Genomic DNA, 24,560 nt, shown 5'->3' on the forward strand with positions numbered 1-24,560 from the left:
GTGCCGCCACGTCCTGCGTCATTGCGTCACTTGCAGCGCGATTACGTCACTTCCGACTTCCGTGCGCGACGACGTCATCACGCAACGTGGACCCGTCGTAGATTTTTTTAATCGTTAAAATGGTTTTGCTTAGATTTACAGAAAAACTAATTAATCATTCGTACTTACAATCACCGTAAAACCATCGTGGTCGTAATAATATCGGGGAAGAAACATTCGTTGCCAAAACAACAATCCTTCCAAGGTAAGCAGGCGTGCTGCGGCTTAACGTTCAGAATGGCCGCGTGGTTTATGTCGCTGTTTGAAGGCCTCGTCTCTCGTTCCCCCTCCTCCTCCTCTCGTTCCGGCGTTCCCCCGTGGCCCTCTCTCGCCTTGCCTTATCCCCATTGCAACACAAATAATAACTTTATTGATGTGGCGGGGGGGGGAGCAATAAAGTTATAAAGCAATGCCCGAAATAACTTTATCAATGGACCGCATTTCGTCGAGGCTTTAGTAAAGTTATAGCAGAGAAGGCCCTCCTACTCTTAGGTTTTTTCGGTAAAGTCATGTAGGTAAAAATAAATAATAAAATTTTAATAATAATAGAAATAAAAGTAATAGCAATAAAATAATTATTTTTATTTCTATAATAATAGAAATCAAAATACTAGAAAAATTTTAATTATTATTTTATTTCTATTATTTTATTTCTATTAAAATGTTATTATTATTTATTTTTACCTACGTGACTTTACCGAAAAAACCTAAGAGTATGAATCCTTGCAGTCACGAAAGCTTCAAATCTAGAGAAGGCCCTCTCCAGTACAACTTTATCGACTCCATGCTCGGTGCCTATTGAGGTTGGAGTCCACCGGCCATGGTCAATCCACCGCTGGATGTGCGCCCCTCCACGCCGTGCAGGTGGTGAGCGTCATAAAAGTCCATACTTCACCAGCCTGGTCACATTGCGGCTCCGGTATTTGGTGCGGGGTGATCAATTCATCGTCATCGTCGTCATCAGCCATGGTTCATAATAAAGGTGTTCGTTGTGTTTATTCTAGATTTGAAGCTTTCGTGACTGCAATGATTCATACTCTTAGGTGTTTAAAGTAAAGTCACGTAGGTAAAATAATAATAATAAATGAAAACAACGAAAATTTCATTTATTATTACTTATTTTTACCTACGTGACTTTACCGAAAGAACCAAGAAAATGTCTGCATTGGATGTTGAACTTCTTTCGCACCGTACGCGTACCTGTTAACCCCTTAGGGGTCGTCCATAGATGACGTCACGCACCTGGGGGGGTCAGACATTTGTGACAATGGGGGGGGTCCAAAATCGTCCAAAATCGCGTGACGTCATTTATGGACGGCCCCTTATCAGTGCCGACCTTATCACAGACCTTATTGGTCATCCTACAAAGTCCCATCACAAGGGGTAAAAACAAATAGACAAAAAAAGTGTTGCCCGTATTGAAACGGCTGTACGCCATATGGACCTGAAAACTCAATTACCCTGTACAGGAATACGGGTTAAACCGTATGGGTTGACAGCTATGAGATCCACACACAGCTCCGAGTTGATTTCCATTGCTCCTGGGCGGTGGACGAGCCACCGAGTAGGCCTCGGTAAGGTAAAAGGTAAAAAGCAACGAGCCTACCTTTACCCTACCTTTTACCTTCCCACAATACAATCACTCTACCCTACCTTCTACCCTTTAGCAGGTACGGTAAAATGTAAAAAGCAACGAGCCTTACCTTTTACCCTTACCGCATACAAATTACCCAATTACAGGGTAATTACTGGGGTACTACAACACATGAAAAAGGTTTATAACGGTAAATGCCAGGTAGAGCGCTTTATTCATATAGAATACTCTCGATTCCAATTTTACACGCTTTCCTTGAACTCACTCTGTTGTTGTCGTTATTGTTGTCGTTGTTGTATCCTTAAATCTTGAAACTCAATTTTAACCCACTAACCAATGTGGTATCGACTGCAAACTTGGTATACTTATCTCATACTGATTACAATACTATATTCTATCTTTAAAAAAACATTTTTAAACATTATTTTTGATATGTTATGTTTCGGTTCGGATCTAATCGTCCACGCTCAACTGACGTTGGCTGTAATTGGCCACGGTCACTTATGCTGTGGCAAGCTTCGGGGCCACTTCCTGGATTCGTGGAGTTCTGCCATTACTAGTACATTTCATAAAAGCGCGTTTAGTTTTAAAAAAAAAATATTACTTATTAAATGGAGGCCACGGACTGCGCCACAGAGCAAGGTACCGTATTTACCGGGTAATACATCGCGCTACCTTTACCCTACCCTTTACCTTACCCCTTGGCATGTCGACACCTTTACCCTTTTACCCGATAAAAATGGTAAATTACCTTACCTTGCCGAGGCCTACCACCGAGCGCAGAGTTTACAGTGGCAGTTTCAATAAATGTCTGTACTGTATGTTGAACTTCTTTCGCACCGTACCTAGCCAACCGTGATTAAAGGTTTACGAAGACGCGTGGACAATTATTGCGCGGGCAGAGAAGCCGTTCCTCTGCAACGAGTAACAAGAGGTGGCATTGTCATCTGCACCGCTCTTCTCACAATCGGCAAAATAATCAAAGTACAGCAATGAACTAAACAGCAATTAAATAATAAAAGTACGAAAATATTTCAAACATAACTCATCGATGATGGATCGGTGTGTTTTGACACGGCAATTGGGTCCGCTGAGAGACGAGCAGCCCTAGGGCTTGAACCAAGCACCTCTTGTCCCAATAGTCTGGAACCCCATTCCCCCAGCAATCTGCTGTCGAATCACTGCTCCTGTTAACGTCCAGGCTGAATACCTTGCTGATTTTTTTTACTCTCCTATGATTGACTGCATCATATTAAGGTGCGGCTGTATTTAGACAAGTCAGCGTTGTAGGCGGCAATCATAAACCCTGGTTAGAAACAGGAGTGAGTGCTTGCAGCATCACAGAACAGTGGCGATCACCATGATTGTTGATGATGGTGATGAGAGACAATGGAAAATTAGTGTGCGACTAGTCATCCACAACAGACAGTACAACATATAACGACCCAATCTCCGATCTACAATTACAAAGGAGACATCACAGCGATACACTCCGCTGCTCCTGATCTGGCTTGACCACCTGAATGTGAAATTGTAGTTGTTGCTTTGCACTTACATCAGCAGCCGTACGAAAGAAGAAGAGACACCTGGCCTTAGATTTAAAACCTAGAAACTTCGTCCTGTTAGCTTCCTGCCTGTCCAACACAGCCATTATGAACTAAGCCCTCCCCAACTAACAGTAACTCGCCCCTGCTTCGTTCTTTTGTGTCTTCCCAAGGCAGACTCGGCCTTCACCGTCAAACCTCGCTGCTCCACCAGCAACCAGGTGGGCGATTGGACAAGCGGTGTGGTGAGAAGCTGGTCAAGTGCCTTGGGCAAGCAGTTGGGGGTGAGCATTTAAATGAGCGGTTAGAGAAGTGGACAAGAAATTGTTATACGGTTGAACAAGTAGTTGGACAATGGGTAGAGGGGGGGTAAGCATTTGTACGAGCAGACAAAAAGTTGGACAGGCAGTTGGATGAGCAATCGAGTAAGCAGTTGAACAAGTATTTGTACAATCCTACAGGCGGTTCGGTGAGTAGCTGACGAGCGGCCGGACGAGCGCGCACGTGACCGATGGAGCTGCCGAACTACGCGCACACGTTGCTGCGCCGCCTGTCTGCGTTGCGACGCCAGCAGCGGTTGTGCGACGTGACGCTGATGGCGGGCCGCGTGGCTTTCCGCGCACACCGGGCCGTCCTGGCGGCTGCCAGCCCCGCGCTGCTCGGGGCGCTGCTGCTGGAGGCTGATGCCGCCACGCTCTCCGTCGACCCCTCCATCGCCACTGCTGATGAGATCGCGCTGCTCCTGGAGGTGGCATACGCCGGTACCATCCCGCCGGGCCGGCATAATGCCACCAGACTCGTGCAAGTAAGCTAAACTGTAAACTAAACTCTTTATTTCAAACTGAAACTAAACTATTATTTATTTTAAACTAAAGTTAAACTAAAACATTTTTTGTATTTTACTAGGTCCGGCTTACTGAGCTATATAGATATTTTTCAGAAGCGACCTGGTCACAAATGATAGCTCAAGAAAGTGGCTTATCATATGTACATTTATAGCAGCCAAATATTCTAAACGTTTGTTGATTTTAAATATGGAAGGATAAATCCGGAACAAAACCCACGTGACCACGGGGAGAACATACAAACTCCAAATATACAACCGTTATAACGTTGATCATTGTGGTGTTTGTGATGGTATTGGTGATTGTAATAGCTGTGGTTGTTTAATTTGTGATTTTAGCAGTTGTTGTGATGGGTGTGACATAATGTTGGTTATCCCCGTGATCATTGCTGTTGTGCCAAAGTCATTATGGTGTTGTGGTTGTGGTGTCGTGGTTGTGGCGCAGGTTGCCGAGGGGCTGCAGATGAGCGATGTGGCAGACGCGTGCCGTGCGGCGCTGGGCGCGGTTTCCGGCGGTTTCACTGATCCCCAACGTTCGGACGCCGAACCGCACTCGTCACCGCCACCAATCATCACTGTGTGCCCCTTATCTGATGAAGACCCCTCCGCTAAGGAAGAGGTGAGTGAAGTCACAATTCACTGCCATCATCATCCAAAATTGTGGAGCAGTTGTTATGCGGTTAACTTTTATCTTATGGGACATTTTGCCAGTATCCAAAATTATATAAAGTAGGAATAGGTTTTACTCTTTCATGCAATAAAATAGGAAGTGTTACGATGTTCAAACACCAAATAGATACCTTTTGCAAGGGATCAAGTCTGCATCAACTGCACATACTTGTAGAAAATAATGAAAACAAACATGCTCTGATAATAATATGTGCATTCTCTCTGGTTCTTTCGGTAAAGTTACGTAGATAGAAAAAAATAATAAAAGAAACACGACGTTTTGGTCACAACACAAGCGTCCGTTATCAGGTGAGAAAATGATCTGCTGTTGTGGCTTTATATAGGCACGGGGGGGGGGAATGGGGGGCAGGAGTTTTGTTGAGTCGTGGCTGCAGGAGTTCACGGGGAGAGGGGGGAGGGTTTGTGGCGTGCAGAGCCAGGTGGGGGCTGGTAGGGGGGGGAAGGGATTGTGGTGTGCAGGGACGAGTGGGGCTGTAGAAATTAGCATGTCAATGAGCTTGAATTAGTCACCGAAAACAAAAACCGCACGGGTGGGCGAGTGAAAATCACAGCAGTTAAAACTTGACATGGTTTATCACGTCCTTCCAATGATTTCTCAACCTGAATCCATCTTCTCGATTCAAGTTTTGTCTGTGTTTGTTTATCTGGATGGCTTCATGAACAAATCTCCGATGGTAGCCCGAGGGATTGCAGAGCACCTTGGTCTCAGAGAAAACAATGTCATGTGTGCCCACAGCGTTGAAACAATGATCTGCCACCGCCTAGGTGTTGGTTCTACCGTGTTTCAAATCCGCTTTGTGTTCGCGAACCCGGTCTGAGACATGTCGCTTCATTTCACCAATGTAGCTGCTGCCGCAGACACAACTCCGCTTATAGACACCAGGACATTGCATATATGCATTGTCTTTGAAACTGGTTGGCCTACACAAGTCTGTGTGGTTAATGGAGACTTTAAGCCTTGAAAAAGGGATCTATTTGGTGTTTGAAGTTTTTAATACCTGTTTTATTACCAGAAAGTGTAAAGCCTATTCCTATTTTTGATCATTTCAGTTAACTTTCATTATCCTTGGGCAGATTGTCCAGGATGGGGATTAACCATTTTTGTGAAAATTTGAAAACAATATCTTGACACGAGCACTCGGGTTTCATGAATAGCTGCGCTTTTCTTTCGCGGCGTTGACGCTCGAAGCTCCGCGAAACTGACACGTTCGCAAACCCACGTATTGTACTTCCACTTAATGGCCACGTCTGGGGCGCCACAGTGCCGAAACGTTAACGACCTCGCCTGGTCTACAGGAGGTCGTGGGTCAATCCCGACCATGACGCCTGTATATATTTTTAGTTTATATGTTCTCCCGGTGGTCACATTGATTTTTATCCGGGTCCTCCAGTTTTTCCCTCCACATTTAGAAACAACATGCGTTTAGAGTATTTGTCTTATAAATTTCCACATCATGATAAGCCACTTCGTTGAGCTATCATTTGTAGCCAGGTCACTTCTGAAAAACAGCTGTATAGCTCAGTGGGCCTTACCTGGTAAAATAACAATAGTTAATTGCGATCGCTTTTCATCCACAGGGCGAGGCGTGGCAATTCATATTCACTGATGGCGGCGTCACGTCTTCACTCCCCATGACGTCACTCCCCATGACGTCAATCCCCATGACGTCAATCCCCGTGACGTCAATCCCCGTGACGTCAATCCCCGTGACGTCAATCCCCGTGACGTCAATCCCCGTGACGTCAATCCCCGTGACGTCAATCCCCGTGACGTCAATCCCCGTGACGTCAATCCCCGTGACGTCAATCCCCGTGATGCCAAGTGTGGAGAAAAATGCCTCTAGTGTAAATGAGGGCGACGGGACCAGAAAGACTCCTGCAGGCACACCGCTCCCTGTGACGTCTGTCCTCGTGACATCGCTTCCTGTGCTACCTTCCGATGCCACGACCTCACTTTCCGAGCCGCCCCCTGCAGTGCAGGAAGTGAAGTCGATTGTGCCATCACCGGCCGGAATCGGTGCAGTGCGGAACCCGGAGGCGGTGGCGCCGACACTAATCCATCGCCGGCGTCTCAAAGCTAGGCTGGTCGGCACCTCAGGTAATCTTTGACGAACCGGACACGCACCCACGCGGATTGCACGCCCCTTAGAGTTACCATTGGCTCCCCTAGATGTTGATGATGGGAGACTTCTTCATTGGTGCCAAGGATGAGACCATCAGTTTGCTGCATTTGAGAACCCTAGTTTAATCTCGGCCGGATGGCTGAAACCCGGATTCCAACCCAGATATACTCATCATTGCCGGCTGAGCGTCTCTCAGAATCAGAATATTTATACTGCAGGAGGAATCTGTTGAACTATGAAGCTTCTTTTTCACAGATGCCCAATAGGAGCAGGTCAGAACGTTACAACAACACACAATACAAAACACGATCGGAGTGCAAAGTAAAGAAAAGGTAAACAAATCAACTTAAAAATAAATATAACATTTTTTTTTCTTAGCAGGTAAAGCCCACTGAGCTATTAGCTTCTTTTTTGAAGTGACCTAGCCACAAATGATAGCTCAACGAAGTGGCTTATCATGTGGAACTTGGCAGCTAAATAATATAAACGCACGTTTCTAAATGGGAATAACCAGAGGACCCGGAGAAAAATCCACATCACTTGGATATCGTCAGGGTCGGGATTGAACCCCCGACCTCTTACATACCAGGCGAGGAAGATAACATCACCCCTCTGAGTCACGAAAATCCATCGCATTAAATCAGAACTCAATTTGGCTCAATTCCAGCAATTGTTGACGAGTTTGCAATAATTAGGATGTGTCGGTGGCTTTAGTGGGGTTTTTTTCAGACACGGCGGAAATTGGTGCCGCGTTCTGTTCTCGCCTGCAAATCCCACAGCGCCGTGCGGGAAATGAGAACATTAAAATAACCACGAGTGAGAATGCCCCAGCCCCGAGAGGTCAGCACGGCTTCCCGCTCGATCGCTTATCCCCTACTCCCCTACCACCCCCACTTCACCACCTTGCCCCGCCCCCCCCGGCCCGCTCGCCCGCTCACTAGCTCACTCGCCTGCTCCCTATCTCACTCACCCGCAAACTCTCCTACCCACTCACCCACTCGCTAGCTCCTCACCCGCTCACTTGCTCACTCGGCCGCTAGCTAGCTTACTCACCTGTTCGCTCGCCTACCCCACTCACCCACCCATTAGCTCACTCACCCGCTCGCTAGTTCATTCACCCACTCACTCAGTCACCTGCTCACTCACCTACTCACTTTGCTTACCCTCTCGGTCCCCCGTTATCCTCACTCAGTCGTTCTATTGACCTCTGCATCACCAGTTACTTACGCTGGGACCATCAACTCACTACACTTAAGAACCTCATTTAATCCGCCATGGCCAAAAGGGCCTGGATTTGATTCCTGGCCTAGTGTGGAGTCTGTTTGTTCTCCACATGTTCTGTAGAGTGTTGAGTGTGCGGGGAGTTTGTCTGTTATTCCCCTGTTCTGTATGTGTTTCCACTGGGTTCTACGCTTTACTCCCATAGCTAAAAATTACACCCATTGTAATTGCTGAGGGCCTAAACATCCCAATGCTGAAAATGTACCCACAAATTACTCAATTGGGATTGCAGAGCAACATCACCCCCTCCTACTGCAATACATTTGGCGGTATCCTGAAAAATATACTTGAGACTCGGTGAGGCTTTGCCGATTCAACAAACATACTGATAATAATAACGGTGGGGTATAAGACCTGGATTCGAACCCAGTATCCCCAGTGGTACTGGCTCGGCTTCTCCGACCTGTCCATATCCTGAACATGATCCCCTCCCCCACTCCCTCTGTCTCATCATCCCAGCCACTCCACTGACTGCACCACCAACCACACCACAGCAACCGCCGCCGTCCGGCCACACTACCGCACCCACTGCCACTACAACCGCCACCACCACCGCCGCCACCACCACCGCAACCACATTCGACGAGGGGCAGCAGCGTGAGGAAGCGTGTAAACGTGGAGCCACGCGCAGGAAGAGGGTGGCGCCAGCCGCGGCGGTGAAGGAGCCGGCGCCGAGTCCCGGGTCCCCGCGCAGTACTCCCCCCGTGGTCCCCCTTGCTGACACGGTGAGTGCAAGCGCGCGTTCACCAACTTGGTTATTTGCAAAAGCTGCCTTCAAAAGGAAGCGGACAAAACCTGGCCGGCGTCTGGGCAAGGCGAAAATGTGAACCGACAACAACACGGGACAGCACAGACAAGTAGAGCTGGGCAGCCCAGTTACTCGACTTGTCAGCTGACACAAAAAATACTCGAGTCGTAAGCAAGTGTCACCTTTGTTCCCACGTATGCCGCTGGACAGGAGGTGATGGGCAGTGCTTGGTGAGATGTTAAATACCTCGCCTGGTAATACAGGGAGGTCGTGGATTCGATTCCGACCCTGTCGCCTGTATATTTGGAGTTTGCATTGTCTCTCTCCCCGTGGTCGTGTGGATTTTTCTCCAAGTCCGGTTTTTCTCTCCACATTTAGAAACATGCCTTTTAGAGTATCTGGGTGCAATACATTCCACATGATAAGCCACTTCAATCCGCCACATCGCGCCACGAGTGGATTTGCAGAAGGGGCAGTCACCATGCTTAAAAGGGCTCCGAGCAATTGATCGCAAAACCAGGAGTCGATTACAATTTTAAATTAATCCACTTATTCAGCTCTTCAGCTCACCGTGTCCGAGCTGAGAGCATTGCACACAAAGTGCTTGCCACAAATGAACTACAATATCTTGCCTATCTCGTCAAGGAGCATAAGCCATAAAGAAAACTCCGGTCATCTTCGTAGCAGCGGCTTTTGGCTAACCATTGAACAAAGATGGTCACCTCATTGCGTTCTTTCAGGTGCGCTTTTGCGGCCGTCTGGAATGCTCTTCCTATATTAGGATGCCACTGGAGTAATGCACTTTTGAATCTAAATATTAAACTCTTATTTAGAACAGATTTTTGTGTTGAGTTGGTTCTTTCCCCTGCACCTCTGTTTAGCCCGGTTGGCTAGGTATGGTGCAAGATAAGTTTCATACACACATACAGACACAATACCTTGCTGCTCTCGTCAAGGAGCGTAAACCATCACAAATTCCGGTCATCCTCACAGCAGCGGCTTTTGGCTCACTATCAAACAACGCTCTTCCTTCCATATTAGGAAGCCACTGGAGCTATGCACTTTTAAATCATCTAAATTGAAAATCATTTGTTTAGAACTGATTTTTGTGTTTAATTTGCTGTCCCCCCCACACCTCCGTTTAGCACGGTTGGCTACTTATGGTGCGAAAGAAGTTCAACATCCATACATACGTAACTCTGTGAGGTATTACCCTTTTTCAATTAGGTTTTACTTTTCACTGTTATGTTGACAGCACCTCAAAATGTCATCCCTGCTGCAGGCAGAAGAGATTGGGGGTAGAGAGAAGGCGTCTGGCCCTACATCCCGGAAGAAGCGCAGAAAGCGACCTCCCATTGCGTGCAACCTGTGCGGGAAGGTGTTCCAGTACATGGCCGGTGAGCACGCACCAGCGGCACCACGACAAAGCCCCACAATGCTCACTCACGCCACCGCTGTGGCAGAAGGCGGGGGGGCCCTCCTTCACTTGAGGGGGAGCCCCTCTATGTGTGGTGCTTTTGCCTACTCTTCCATACCGGCCAGACGTGCTGGAAGAGGTAGCGTTACCCACGTTTTATCCCACCACACACGCGACCTGTCGAACTCAGGCTGTGACAGGGTTATCCCTCCGGAGGAGCAGAAGCAGCGGAACAGAGAGGGGTATTAATAAACACACTGCCTTAAGATAATCGTCATCATTAAATGACAAAGGGAGCCAGGCGTGGCTCCTTTACACCACCTCCTCGTGTGCCACGCTGGCTTGCATAGATGCCACTCGCTAACAGTACCTGCCGCAGTAACCTGTGCAGCAATGTATGTATGTATTTGTAGAGAATGGTAGTAGTGTAGCGGTTAGCGTGCTACATTGTGAACCCGGCAACCCAAGTTCGATTCCCGCCCACGACCAACATCCATGATGATTATCGGAACCAGTTTATGGGCCTCTCCTAGGTAAACTCATCCTTAAGTTTTTACATGGTATGGTGTGTAAAATATCACTTCTGGGGTGCTTGCCATGGACCCCTTCATGTGCCGTGCCAGCCTTTATAGGTGCTCTCTTAACAGCACTTGCCCCTAATGTCTGTTAAAGCTATACGGGGGGGGGTGGGAGATCTTTGTCTTTGGAGTTTGTTTGGTGACAGCGTGGTGTGTATGTGTGGTGTGTGTCGTCTGTTTGTGGTGACAGTGTGGTGTATTTGTATGTATTTATGTTTATGTGTGAATGAGTGTGTGTGTTTTGAGGCATTGTTGTGGTTAGCGTGCTGCGCTACAAACCCAGGGACCGAGTTCGATTCCCGCTTATGGCCAACTCCAGTGACGATTATCTGAACCGGTATTGGGCCTCCCCTAGGTCGACTCAGCCTCAAATGAGTACGTAGTGTGGTGTGTAAACATCACCAGTGGGGAGAAAAAGGTGGCCGGGCGTGGTGTTGGCCACCCACTCCCTTGTGTGCCATGTTGGCCTTCATAGGTACTACTCTTTAACAGCACTTGCCTTAACAGTCTCTTTAGGCTATACGGGGAATCTTTGTCTTTGTCTCAGGCATGCTGTACCACCAGCGCTCGGAACACTTTGCGGAGAAGCCGTTTGCGTGTGGCGAGTGCGGCAGCCGCTTCGCCGCCGCCTCCACGCTCAAGAACCACGAGCGTCTCCACACGGGCGAGCGCCCGCACGCGTGCCCACACTGCCCCCTCGCCTTCCCGCAGGCCGCGGCACTCGCATACCACCTCAAGCGGAAGCACGCCATGGGTACTGCACGCGCGCGGGGAAGACGACACTGGGAGACAACACGCGGACACACACACAGGAAGACGTGGACATACATCGGGAGACATGGGGACACACGGGGAGACACTGGGACACATAGGGACACGGAAACTCATGGCGACACATAGGCAGACGGGAATGTATGGGGAGACATGGGAGACAAGGTGACCCAAAGACACAAGGACACGAGGGAAGACTTAGACACACACGGAATGCCGAAGTCGTGGTTATGGTTGTTAGGTGGTTGCATTAAGGATGCTGTAGATGTGATTGTGGCCATGCCCTGGTTGTGGTGGTATTGCGGTTGCATTGAGGTTCCTGGTGCTGTCACTGGTTATGCAGCAGTTGTGGTTATATTGGAGTTTCTGTGGTTTGGACTGTAGTCATGCAGTGGTTGTGGTTGTAATATTGTTGTATTGAGGTTGCTGTGGCTGTGATTGTGGTAATGCAGTGCTTGTGGTGGTTATTGTGGTTGTTGCGGTTGTGGTGTAGGCCGGCTGTACAGCTGCCAGTACTGCGAGGCCGCGTTTCCTCAGGCGGTGGAGCTGACACGCCACGTGCGCACGCACACGGGGGACCGGCCCTACGTGTGTCGCCCTTGCGGCAAGGGCTTCAGCCAGGCCAACGGACTCTCGCTGCACCTCCGCACCCACCACCGTGAGCGGAACTCCACATCACTCCATGTCACACCACACTCTGAAACAATACCAAACCACCAGGGCTTCATTCAGCTAGCCCAACGGACTCTGGCCACACCTCCGCACCCACCACCGTGAGTGGCTTGCCGTGCGCGGAACTCCGTGCCACACCGCGTCAGATCGCATCACACCACACCGTGAAACAATACCACACCACCGGGACTACAACCACATTACAACCACAACTACTACAGTGGAATTTGGCTTGCCATTGAACAAAGATGGTCACTGCATCACGCGGTTTAAGATGTGCTTCTGCAGCCATCTGGAACGCTCTTCCGTCAGATATTGGTAAGCCACTGAAGCTATGCAATTTTAAATCATCTATATTGAAAACTAATTTCTTTAGAATTGCTTTTTGTGTTTAGTTTGTTGTCCTTCCCACATACCTCGAATTAGCACGGTTGGCTGTGTACTAGGCGAACGAAGTTCTACACACATACATACAGCCAGGCCAATGGACCCTTGCTGCACCTCCATACCCACCACCATGAGTGGCGCACCGTGTCACAGCACGAAGTGTCGTACCATGGTTTCACCACATGATGACACCACACCACCACATATCACTGCATACTCTATATACATGTACGTCTCTGAAAGTGTGCATTCATGTGTGTGTTAGCCTGTGCATGTAAAGGTGTGTAGGGGCGCCGCGGTGGCGAGTTGTTACCTCCCTCGCCTGGTACAGAGGAGGTCTTGGGTTAGATCCCGACCCTGAAGCCTGGTGTATATTTGGAGTTCGCATGTTCTCCCTGTGCTCATGTGGATTTTTCTCCGGGCCCTCCGGTTTTTCCCCTCCACATTTAGAAACATGCGCTTTGAGTGTTTGGCTGCTATAAATTTCCACCTTGGCTATTATTTGTGGCCGGGTTGCTTCTGAAGAAGAGCTATATAGCTCAGTGGGCTTTACTTGGTAAAAAAAAAAGTTCAGTTCAGTAGTGAGTGCGTGTATGCACGTGTGTACATGCGTATATTCATACGTGTGTTTGTGCGTGCAGTCATAGAGGAACCCAATGACTGTCAGAAGTGCCACTTGAGTTTCCCTTCAGCCGAGGAGTATTTTAATCACATCAAAGGTAAGCCGCATAAATATACTGCGTTCACGTGTTCGCGTGTGTGTGCACATCTTTGCGTGTGTGCGCGAGTGTAGTTTGTGTTGAGAGCGGTAGTGCAGTGGCTCACGCACTGTGTTACGAACCCAGCGATCCAAGTTAGATTCCTACTCTCATGACCAATAACAGTGACAGCGGATAGGTTTCCCTTAGGTCGGGGTCGCCAAAGCCAGTTTTTTGTCTTTGACCAAAATAGTTTGCATCACATGCAGAGCTACTAGTATACAAACACAGCAGCCGGTATACAGCAAATAACAAATTCTGATTCTTTGGGTCGTTCGGTAAAGTCACGTAGAAGGAAAACGTCGTACTCAGATTGTAAATGTTGTGGTTTGGCTCTCCAACACACCGGTGTGCTGTACTAGTGACGAATTATATTCTTAGGTTTTTTCGGTAAAGTCACGTAGGTAAAACATCAAAATTAATGAAAATAAAATAAAATAAAAACAAAAATCACGACGTTTCGGAGGCAACACAAGTCTCCATCATCAGGTGGGACCATCACAGCCGAATTAGCTGCATCAAGTGAGGCAATGATTCAAGAAGTAATCCCTTATAAGCAAGTTGAAGGGGGGAGGAGAGGGGGGGGCTCATCAGAATGTGGTAGCCAATGAATGGAACGTATCGGGAGGGAGGGGGGCGGGGCTCAAAGACAGCACGGAGTGCTAAGTACAACGCATCGGGAGGGGGAGGGGGGGAGCGGGGCCAAAACAATGGACGACGGCTTGGACGCGTTTGCTGCTGCACACGCCAACACAATGGACAGAGAGGGGGGAGGGGAGGTCTGATACACATGATAGACAAAAGAACGAAAATGCCCATGTTTATACCAATGCTGGCTGAACAATGAAGAGAGCACTGCCAAAAATAACTGGGGATGTTAACACTCGGTAAAGTAAAGTAAAAGTAAAATAGTGCCTGTCAGATAAGATGGTCCAAAAATGTGTAATTAAGTCTTTTTTGCGTGGTTGATAACATCTTTCCAATGATTACTAAGTTTGTACCCATCATCACGGTTGAAATTATGCTTGTGTTTGTATATTTGTATGGCTTCGTGTACAAACCTTTGATGGTAGCCGGGAGGTTTGCAGAGAACCTTGGTCTCGGAAAAGACAATTTCATGAGAGCCCACCGAGTTGTAGCAATGATCGGCAACGGCAGAAGAATCAGTTCTGCCGTGTTTCAGATCTGACTTGTGCTCGCGGACACGATCAGAAACATGACGTTTCGTTTCTCCAATGTAGCAATCACCACAAATGCAACTCAATTTGTAGACTCCAGGATACTGTAAGTCAGGAACGACATCCTTCACAGATGGAATCAGATCACGGATTTTATCCACTGTACTGAATCGGACTTGGATCTTATGTTTGTTTAGAATTTTGGAGATCTTTTTGGTCACGCCTGCTATGTATGGTAACGTGATGGTTTTGGTCGGAGTTTCAAGTGGCTGTTTCTGTGTGGTGGGAGAGACAGCTTGGCGGATAGTACGGTCAGAGTATCCGTTCATCCTGAGGGCCCGATGTACATGTCTTAATTCACCGGTCAGGTGGTGTTTGTCAGAAATGCCATGGGCTCTGTGGTATAGCGTTTTGATGAGAGAATTCTTTTGAGATGGGTGGTGGTGGGAATCCGGTTTCAAGTAGGAATCTGTGTGGGTGGCTTTCCTGTAGACAGAATGTCCCAAGGATCTGTCAGGCCTCCTCTCAAACAGAATATCCAAGAATGGTAGTTTACCGTCTTTCTCCACTTCCATGGTGAATCTGATGGATGGGTGTCTAGAATTGATGTGGTCCAAGAAGTGGTTCAATGCTGGGAGGCCATGTGGCCAGATGACGAAAGTGTCATCCACATACCTCTTCCACAGGGAAGGACGCAGGGTAGATGTCTGAATGGCGTCTGATTCAAACTTTTCCATGAACATGTTGGCTATAACTGGTGACAAAGGGGAGCCCATAGGGGTACCCTCATTCTGTTTGTAGAAGGTGCCATTCCAGGTAAAATAGGTGTTGGTGAGGCAATGCCTAACCAGCGCAGGTGCATCAGAATTCAATCCATGTTGGACTAAGTCCTCAATTATTGTTAGGGTGTCCGGTACTGGGACTTTGGTAAACAAAGATACTACATCAAAGCTGACGAGGATGTCATCAGGAGATAGTACCATGTCCTTAACCATAGAGACTAATTGGGTTGAGTTGAGTACTGCTGAAGAGGTCTTGCCTGTGAAAGGGAGCAGAGTATCTGATAGAAATCGGGCTAGTTTGTACGTAGGAGAGTTTATTGTCGACACAATGGGTCGTAGCGGGGTGCCTTCCTTATGGATTTTGGGAAGACCATAGAGTCTGGGAGGTCTTGCCGCCGATGGTTTTAGAGAGGGACGTTTGCTTGGTTCGATTAGGGAAGTCGAACTCGTGATGATACTGTTGGTTTTCGTCGTTAGGCTTTTAGTGGGATCGTTTTTAATTTTGGAGTAGCTCCCATCATTAAGAAGGTCCAGGATTTTGTTGTTGTATGAATCTTTATCCATGATGACCGTGGCATTGCCCTTGTCTGCCGAGAGGATGACTATATCATCTCTTTTTTAGGTCCGCGAGTTCAGAGCGTTCGTTTTTGCTGATGTTACTAGTGGGTTTCTTAGCATTCTTAAGAATAGTAGATATTTCAGCTCTTGCTACATCCGCATGGATGTGTCCTATGCCTCTGAGGGCTACATCAATCTGAGAAATCATATCCTCTACTGGTATATATTTAGGGGTGACGGCGAAATTTAGTCCTTTGGCCAGTACCGTTTTTAGAGTGTCAGAAATTGGGATGTTACTCTGATTAATCACGGTCTTGTTAACATCCAGCTTTGCGATGTGTGGCTCTGGTTTCTTCTTAGATAGGAGGTTGAATTTAGAAATCAGGTTAGCTTTGCATTTGGCTGACATTGAGTCAGCAGAAGCAGAAGTCATGTTATCAACGTGGTTCCAATCAGAAGGTGACATTTTTTGTGTTGACATTAAATGTGTTTGTAAGAGAGTCTTGTCTAAATTATCGAGTTCAGATCGGAGTAACCTTATTCTCTCCAAGATTAGTGATAGGCTAGCTTTAAATAAGATCTGTTTAGAGTTCGGTGAGGACACAGCAGCGGATGTGAGTGTGAAAGCGATGGGTATTACCTTGTTACAGGAAGACCACCCACACAGATTCCTACTTGAAACCGGATTCCCACCACCACCCATCTCAAAAGAATTCTCTCATCAAAACGCTATACCACAGAGCCCATGGCATTTCTGACAAACACCACCTGACCGGTGAATTAAGACATGTACATCGGGCCCTTAGGATGAACGGATACTCTGACCGTACTATCCGCCAAGCTGTCTCTCCCACCACACAGAAACAGCCACTTGAAACTCCGACCAAAACCATCACGTTACCATACATAGCAGGCGTGACCAAAAAGATCTCCAAAATTCTAAACAAACATAAGATCCAAGTCCGATTCAGTACAGTGCATAAAATCCGTGATCTGATTCCATCTGTGAAGGATGTCGTTCCTGACTTACAGTATCCTGGAGTCTACAAATTGAGTTGCATTTGTGGTGATTGCTACATTGGAGAAACGAAACGTCATGTTTCTGATCGTGTCCGCGAGCACAAGTCAGATCTGAAACACGGCAGAACTGATTCTTCTGCCGTTGCCGATCATTGCTACAACTCGGTGGGCTCTCATGAAATTGTCTTTTCCGAGACCAAGGTTCTCTGCAAACCTCCCGGCTACCATCAAATGTTTGTACACGAAGCCATACAAATATACAAACACAGACATAATTTCAACCGTGATGATGGGTACAAACTTAGTAATCATTGGAAAGATGTTATCAACCACGCAAAAAAGACTTAATTACACATTTTTGGACCATCTTATCTGACAGGCACTATTTTACTTTTACTTTACTTTACCGAGTGTTAACATCCCCAGTTATTTTTTGGCAGTGCTCTCTTCATTGTTCAGCCAGCATTGGTATAAACATGGGCATTTTCGTTCTTTTGTCTATCATGTGTATCAGACCTCCCCTCCCCCCTCTCTGTCCATTGTGTTGGCGTGTGCAGCAGCAAACGCGTCCAAGCCGTCGTCCATTGTTTTGGCCCCGCTCCCCCCCTCCCCCTCCCGATGCGTTGTACTTAGCACTCCGTGCTGTCTTTGAGCCCCGCCCCCCTCCCTCCCGATACGTTCCATTCATTGGCTACCACATTCTGATGAGCCCCCCCTCTCCTCCCCCCTTCAACTTGCTTATAAGGGATTACTTCTTGAATCATTGCCTCACTTGATGCAGCTAATTCGGCTGACGGTCCCACCTGATGATGGAGACTTGTGTTGCCTCCGAAACGTCGGGATTTTTGTTTTTATTTTATTTTATTTTCATTAATTTTGATGTTTTACCTACGTGACTTTACCGAAAAAACCTAAGAATATGATTCCTTGCAGTCACGAAAGCTTCAAATCTAGAATTAGTGACGAATTGGCATGTTCTGTTTACGTGATAACCCTTACTAGTTGGCTGTGTCGGGTGGTGGCGGGTTTTAACGACACATTTATATATTTACGCGATCTAACCCAAAAACCTCTTTCATGGAAATGTTTCTTTATGTTAAATTATGTTTTAAGATTTACAGTTTTTTCTTTAAAACAGCTGCCCACAAAGGGGCAGCCAAAGAGGTGCAAGGGACAAGCCAAAGAGTAGCATGCGGCTCCAGAGCCATAGGTTGCCAATCACTGCCCTAGGTTGACTCATCTTTAAAAGAGTACTGGGGAGGCAAAGGTGGCCGGACAAGGTGCTGGCCACACACCCCCTCCTGTGCCGCATTGGCCTTTCATAGGATTCTCGCTAACAGCACTTACCCCAATGGTCTGTTAAAATGGGGGACGTCTTGTCTCTGTACCCACAGAGACACACCCAAACGAGTGCTTCCCATGCGACCACTGCCAGCGCACCTTCACCACTCCCGCCGCCTTGGAGCGACACCTGGTGACTCACCTGGGAGGCAAACCCTACTCCTGTGACGTGTGTTGCAAGGCCTACCAGGTGAGAGGCTACAGGTCACAACATGCACACTCATTCCAAAGCAGCTTCTGTTTGGCTGGATAGAGGGGGATTAATGGGCAAGGCATGCGCTAAAGAAGAGATGGGCTGATGCGGTACGGGAGGATCTGGAGTTCAGTGAACTTGTCAAGACTGGTACCAAGGGTGTCAAGATCAGCCTCTGTGGCTCGTGAAGGATGCTACTGGTGAGTTAGAGGCAGTTTCTCTCCAGCAACACAGGAGAGCAGAGTAGCGATGCTCACAACAAAGAGCAAAGTGCGGGCGGCTAAAATACATTAAGTTAGCACAGTAGGGGGCACAGATGGTGCATCTGCCAGTTATCTCAGTCTGTGAACCCATAAGACCTGGGTCTGTCCCATGACCTGTCGGCGAGCACTTCGACACTTCACGTGGCCTTAAGATGCACCTAGCTTGGCATTAGTGCCATGGTAACATCACCTCCACTTAGTGGCAAACATCAGTTGTCGTTGTGTATGTATCTGTGTATGTATGTAATCTGTATGTAGATGTGTTTATGGAGAGCAGTGGAGCAGCAGTTAGCATGCTGCGCTATGCACCCGGCGACTTGAGTTCGATTCACGCTCACGGCCAACACCAGTAACGATTATCTGAACAGGTCCTGGGCCTCCCCTAGGGCAACTCAGCCTCAAATGTGTACCTGGTGCGGTGTATAAAAACATTGCTACTCGGGAGACAAAAGCGCCTGGGCATGGAGCTGGCCACCCACCTCTTTGTGTGCCTTGCCGGCCTTCATAGGTACTCGCTAACAGCACTTGCCCCCACAGTCTGTTAAGGCTATATGGGGGTTCATCGTGTATTGTATCTGTATGTATGTGTGTATGCATGTATCTGTGTATGTGTGTGTGTGTATAGCACCTGTCAGGGCTGTGGTACCACAACCGCGTGCATCACCCAGCGGTGTTTGCCGCTCAGAATCGCCGCAGCACCGCGCGGGCCGGACCTCTCGTCTGCCACCTTTGCGACACCACCTTTGATGGCAAAGCGGCGTACATCCGGCACAGCAAGGCCCGCGACTGCGGTGCGCAGGGCCGGTCGGGACAGCCGTGGTGTGCTGCATGGGGCTGTGGTCGTAATTGTGGTGTGTGGTGCCGTGGTTGTGTGATGGTGATATATGGTGATGGCGTGTGGTGTTGTTGTATGGTGGCGTGTGGTCATTGTGAGTGATGTGTGGTGGTGCACGGGGGCAATCGGTGTGGTGGTGGTGTTGGGTTCTGTGGTATGGTGTTGTGTGGTGGTGTATGGTTCTATGTTGTGTGGTAGTATGTGGTTCTGTGTTGTGTGGTAGTGGTGCAGTGTGGTGGTGTATGGTTGTGTTGTGTGGTAGTAGTAGAGTGTGTATTGTGGTGGTGTATGGTTTTGTGTAGTGTGTTTTATGGTTGTGAGTGGAGTGGTATTGTTTGATGTGGCTCACTATGTTCTCCCGTCGTGCCTCTTGCCATGACAGAGTCCCAGCCACAGCTGTGTGGCCTGTGCCAGGCCGTGTTTGCCGACAGCCGTGCGTTGCACAACCACCTCAAGAGCACACACCCCGGTGGGAACGCAGCCGATCACTCCAACCACATTACACCACATCGCCCACATACACCGCCAAGGCGCACCACAACACTCGACCACACGACCCAGTCACAACACCACCGTCATGGCAGTGACGTTGCTGGCAGCTAGTACTGCTAGTGCTGCTATATTTTGGTTTCTGGCCACACCCACCCCCTGTTGCGTCATGGCAGCCTTAACCTGCGCCCGCTAACAGAACTTGCTCCTCCGGTGTGCATGATTGAGTGGTGGAATGTCTCGTGTCTCTTGGTGCGCGCAGGAGGCCTGGCCTTCTGCTGCCCCAGCTGCCCCCTCTCCTTCCGGCATCAATCAGCCCGGCAGCACCACTGCACCACTGAGCACCCAGTTCCACCTCCACTCGCGCCGTCCCTGCCGCACCTCGCCGCATCTTGCGCAGGTCCTGCCGAGCATGCAGTGACAGCACCCACGAGAGAGCGGATGACGATACTGATCATACAAGCGGATGGTGGCGATGGTGGCGGTGGTGGCGGCAATGGCGGTGGTGGTGTTGACACAGGAGTTGCTCAGGGCACTCCGCGAATTACCGAATACAGGGATAATGAAGATGTCGTCACGGCCGACTGGACGGCAGCAGAGGCGCCAGTGCATGATGCAGCCGCGGAAGGCACAGCCGCAGCTGCTGTAGCCACCTCGCCCGACACGGCCACGCATGACACAACCACTCCAGCTAAAACTGGACTCGGCAATGCGAAGGCTGATGAAACACCAGCCAACATAGCTACAGTTGACAAAACAGCACATAATATAACTGGAGCTGATATGACAGCACACAACATAGCTGGAGCTGACATAACAGCTCATGATGTAGCTACAGCTGACATAACAGCTCATGATGTAGCTACAGCTGACATAACAGCACAAAGCATACCTACAGATGGTATAACACCTCATGACGTAGCTCCAGTTGATATAATAGCACATGATGTAGCTAGAGATGATATAACAACTCATGTCGTAGCTACAGCTGATTTAACAGGACATATAGCTAGAGCTGATATAACTCATGACATAGCTACAGTTCATATAACAGCAGCTGACATAACTACAGATGACATAACTACAGATGGCATAACAACACCCAACATAACTTCTGCTGACATTACAGCTGATATAACAGCAGCTGACTTACACTCGCCCGATAAAGCAACAGAAGAAAGGACGCCTCCTGATATATCGACACACGACATGACCACGACAGAATTTTTATTTTGATGACTTCATCCCTCGAGAATTGAGCATGATATGTACCAGAGAGGGGGAGTAGTGGGGGAGGAAATGTCAGAGAAATTGAGAAGTCAAAACATCCAGAGAATGTTCTACACAAGTCAACACACTTGACAGAAGCATTGACGATTACAATCCAGCACTCCGGCAGCGTTCTTACAAGCAGTAGAATGTGGGCCTGCAAGGTGAGTTATGTACTAGTTCAATTCTTTTTTTGTCCAATTTAAGTGCCGTTTATGCGAACACAAGTTCTTTTGAAAATCGAAAGGACGTACCAGTATTCCCTCGTTATTCACGAACTTGTTACCCGTGATTTTGGTTATCCGCAAATCGCATCTGGAACTCTACACCACTGCCTCGAGGGAGATAGAGAAGTGATGAGATAGAGTGATGATGCATAGCATCATAATTTAATGTAAGTTCATTTATAAACTATGATATATTTTCATATTTATTTAGATTTACTTTCTTTATTATTTTTAAAAATTGCGTTATAATATTCATGTATTTTATAGCTTGTTTATGTATTATGACAGCCCATAAAAAATGCCATAAGCCAATATTCGAGAAATTTGCCATTCGGAGCCATCTCCGGAACGTATCCCTTCCAAATAACGAGGGCATACTGTATACGCATCTTCTACATACACTACAAAAGACTTGCCCTACTCGTGAGCGGTTCATGGCCGTTATATCTCATGGAAGAAATGTATTGTGTTTTCGGTAACGTGGCCTCGCGACAGAACGGTTGCTGCTTGTTGCAAGAGGATCATGGTTCGAATCCAGCGACTGCCCTGATTATTACTGCGGGGGTGATAACCGTGATACCGCTACTATGACCTTAGGGATCATCGGACAATCATTTGCGAGAGTATGCCATTGTGTGCTGGCGTCCAGGTCCAAATGTGCTAAATTTGAAAAACTACAAATTACTCAATTATGATGATACACACAGCAGCAGCAATCATAGCCCCCTTGTGGCAAAATAATTCCCCGAGTCACTCTTGCAAATGAGACTCATCCTGGTCTCTTGGATTCTAAACTGGTTAAACTGAATAAAATTTAAACTTAACATTTTGGGATGCACTGAAAGTGGTTCAAGTTAAAATAGGCAACAACTAATAGGTTACATTAAATCACAGTTATAATCGGGACGTGACAAAACAAGCATGACGTATTTTGTTCACTCCACTAGCAGTAACAGAATTGACTGAGGAAGCAGTTGTCAGGTTAAATACTACACCCCTATAATACCCCATTAGTGCGACTAAGATGCAGTTATGGGTAAATATAATTTGCAAGCCATTTCAAAGCAGTGGGCCTCGTGTTTACACGGGCCAAATTAAATAAAGTTGGCAGCCTTATCCACCCCACGCCTGATCTACAAGCATGCAGGTGTAGTGAGTTCAACTGAGTTGCAGACGTTCACTTTGGAGGCAACACATTTATTAATACCAACACAAAGGGGTAACTGTCCTTTAACCAGATAACAAGCTCTGGTGGTGGACCACCAGGCTAACTACACTAATTACACCGTAATTAGCTACGACCGGACCACAGCTCGAGTCCAGGTCCACGTGTTGAAGAGTCTGTAGGACGTAGAATGTAGATTTTTTTCAGGATCAACAAAAGCAGCCAGTTCCTCTCGGGGACCCAGCTTATATCTTCTGCGGCATGGCTGGCTCTGCCCTTGGCCACGACCACCTTCGAGAATCTTGGGGCAGGATCTCGGACCTGAGACGTGACCACCCCTAGCCCCCACCTGGAGGCCCTGTGTAGATTTTACCGGTCACGTGTCCTTCGTGGTCAACCAGAGTGCCATGGCCCTTAGTAACCCCATTCCCATGGCCGGCACTCACACCCTATTCTGTCGGGATCGGCACTGCACGCAGAGCGTGGTGCCATCCAGCACTGCCAGTCAGCGCTCCCCGAGTCCCTCTAGGGCCGGTACTGCACCCACATGTGGTGTCCACGATGTCAATACATCGCATGCCGTGCCTCTCTCGGGCCGGCATTACACAGTAACATCCGCGATATCACTACACAGATAATAATGAGTGATTTGTACAAGTCACATAACACATTGCCAATGACTTATTTTCAAGGGCTGCTACATTTATTTTATTTTACCAGGTGAGGTCCACTGAGCTATGTAGCTCTTTTTCAGAAGCGACCTGGCCACAAATGATAGCTGAACGAAGTGGCTTATGTGAAATTTATCACAGCCAAATACATGTTGATTCTAAATGTGGAGGGAAAAACCTGAGGACCCAGAGAAAAATTCACGCGACCACGGGGAGAATATTCAAATTCCAAATATACAGCAGGCGTCAGGGTTGGGATCGAACTCCTGCATACCAGGCGAGGTAGTTAACCTCTAGCCACCGTGACGCCCCATTCTTTGTTCACAGACGTTGCAAACAGGGGCGGTTTCTTCATTAGGGCGATTGGGCGACGCACCACCAATGTCATTCAACCACAGAGTCACGCTAGCCGTCACTGTGCCTCTGGATATAGTCCAATCAGCGTCATGCTACGTTCTGTGGAGTACCGCCTCTTTTTGGGCGATTTCCCTCCGGCTGAGAATCGCCCCGAGTGGTCCCATAGACTTACATTCAAAGATGTTTTTTTTCGAACGGGGGGGGGGGGCGCTGCAATGCATTCTCTATGGCTTCCGGGAGGGCTCGCACTAACGTGCTTACGTCATCAAACGTAAGCACGTTTCATCCAACAACATTATTTGTCGCCACCTAGTGGAATCTTTAATAAAAGAAACATGAGTATAGAAACAAACAAGATGTATTGTAAGAGTCACTTTATTTTTCATTAATATTAAAGAAGTGAAGTTGCCTTTACATGCTTAAGCTGTTAATTTATCCTTTGCATGGATGGACCTTATCCTTATCAATCATCCAGACATTTGGCCCCCCCCTGAGAGATTTTGCAGGAGCCGCCACTGGTTGCAAATACTTTTCGGCTGGACCTGGTTGCTAAAAAGATGATGGCAAAAATATCGATATGTAAATTCCTGTCAATAGCTCTCTCCGATGCATGTATTCGGTTGAACGCATGTTTTTTGCGCACTGTCCTGACATCACTCCACCTGCTGCGAGCTCCCTGATTTCAGATCTTGGAGAAGCGCAGCGCAAGCCAAACCCGCATTGTAGAGCAGCACATCACAACTGCGAAAACCTACACAGCATTTGG

The 24,560-nt window shown here is 47.9% G+C and overlaps 1 protein-coding gene across 5 annotated transcripts; it reads left to right on the forward strand.

The window, feature by feature from the left end:
* Nucleotides 1-25: 25 nt before the first annotated feature.
* On the forward strand, nt 26-24,205 carry ZBTB40 (zinc finger and BTB domain containing 40). Of its 5 annotated transcripts, none has more exons than XM_078869245.1 (14): nt 26-244; nt 3,351-3,461; nt 3,639-3,982; nt 4,467-4,640; nt 6,290-6,809; nt 8,575-8,840; nt 10,146-10,260; nt 11,406-11,612; nt 12,123-12,287; nt 13,330-13,407; nt 18,379-18,515; nt 19,407-19,572; nt 19,999-20,085; nt 20,368-24,205. In XM_078869245.1, the coding sequence occupies exons 3-14, from the start codon at nt 3,689-3,691 to the stop codon at nt 21,339-21,341; spliced, it is 3,183 nt and encodes a 1,060-aa protein (XP_078725371.1). In that variant the 5' UTR covers nt 26-244; nt 3,351-3,461; nt 3,639-3,688; the 3' UTR covers nt 21,342-24,205. The 5 variants fall into 5 exon arrangements, with proteins under 5 accessions (XP_078725371.1, XP_078725374.1, XP_078725373.1 ...); XM_078869248.1 differs by having other exon boundaries at nt 3,351-3,398; XM_078869247.1 differs by having other exon boundaries at nt 3,355-3,461.
* Nucleotides 24,206-24,560: the final 355 nt, after the last annotated feature.

The sequence above is a fragment of the Lampetra fluviatilis genome, chromosome 27, assembly GCF_964198595.1.
Source record: "Lampetra fluviatilis chromosome 27, kcLamFluv1.1, whole genome shotgun sequence".
In the NCBI taxonomy this organism is placed as follows: Eukaryota; Metazoa; Chordata; class Hyperoartia; order Petromyzontiformes; family Petromyzontidae; genus Lampetra; species Lampetra fluviatilis.

Bases quoted from the DNA above. Each gene is read 5' to 3' on its own strand.
- ZBTB40 (XM_078869245.1), top strand. From the start codon at position 3,689: ATGGAGCTGCCGAACTACGCGCACACGTTGCTGCGCCGCCTGTCTGCG. The intron at 3,983-4,466 runs GTAAGCTAAACT...GTTGTGGCGCAG, and splicing joins ATGCCACCAGACTCGTGCAA to GTTGCCGAGGGGCTGCAGAT. The intron at 6,810-8,574 runs GTAATCTTTGAC...TCATCATCCCAG, and splicing joins TAGGCTGGTCGGCACCTCAG to CCACTCCACTGACTGCACCA.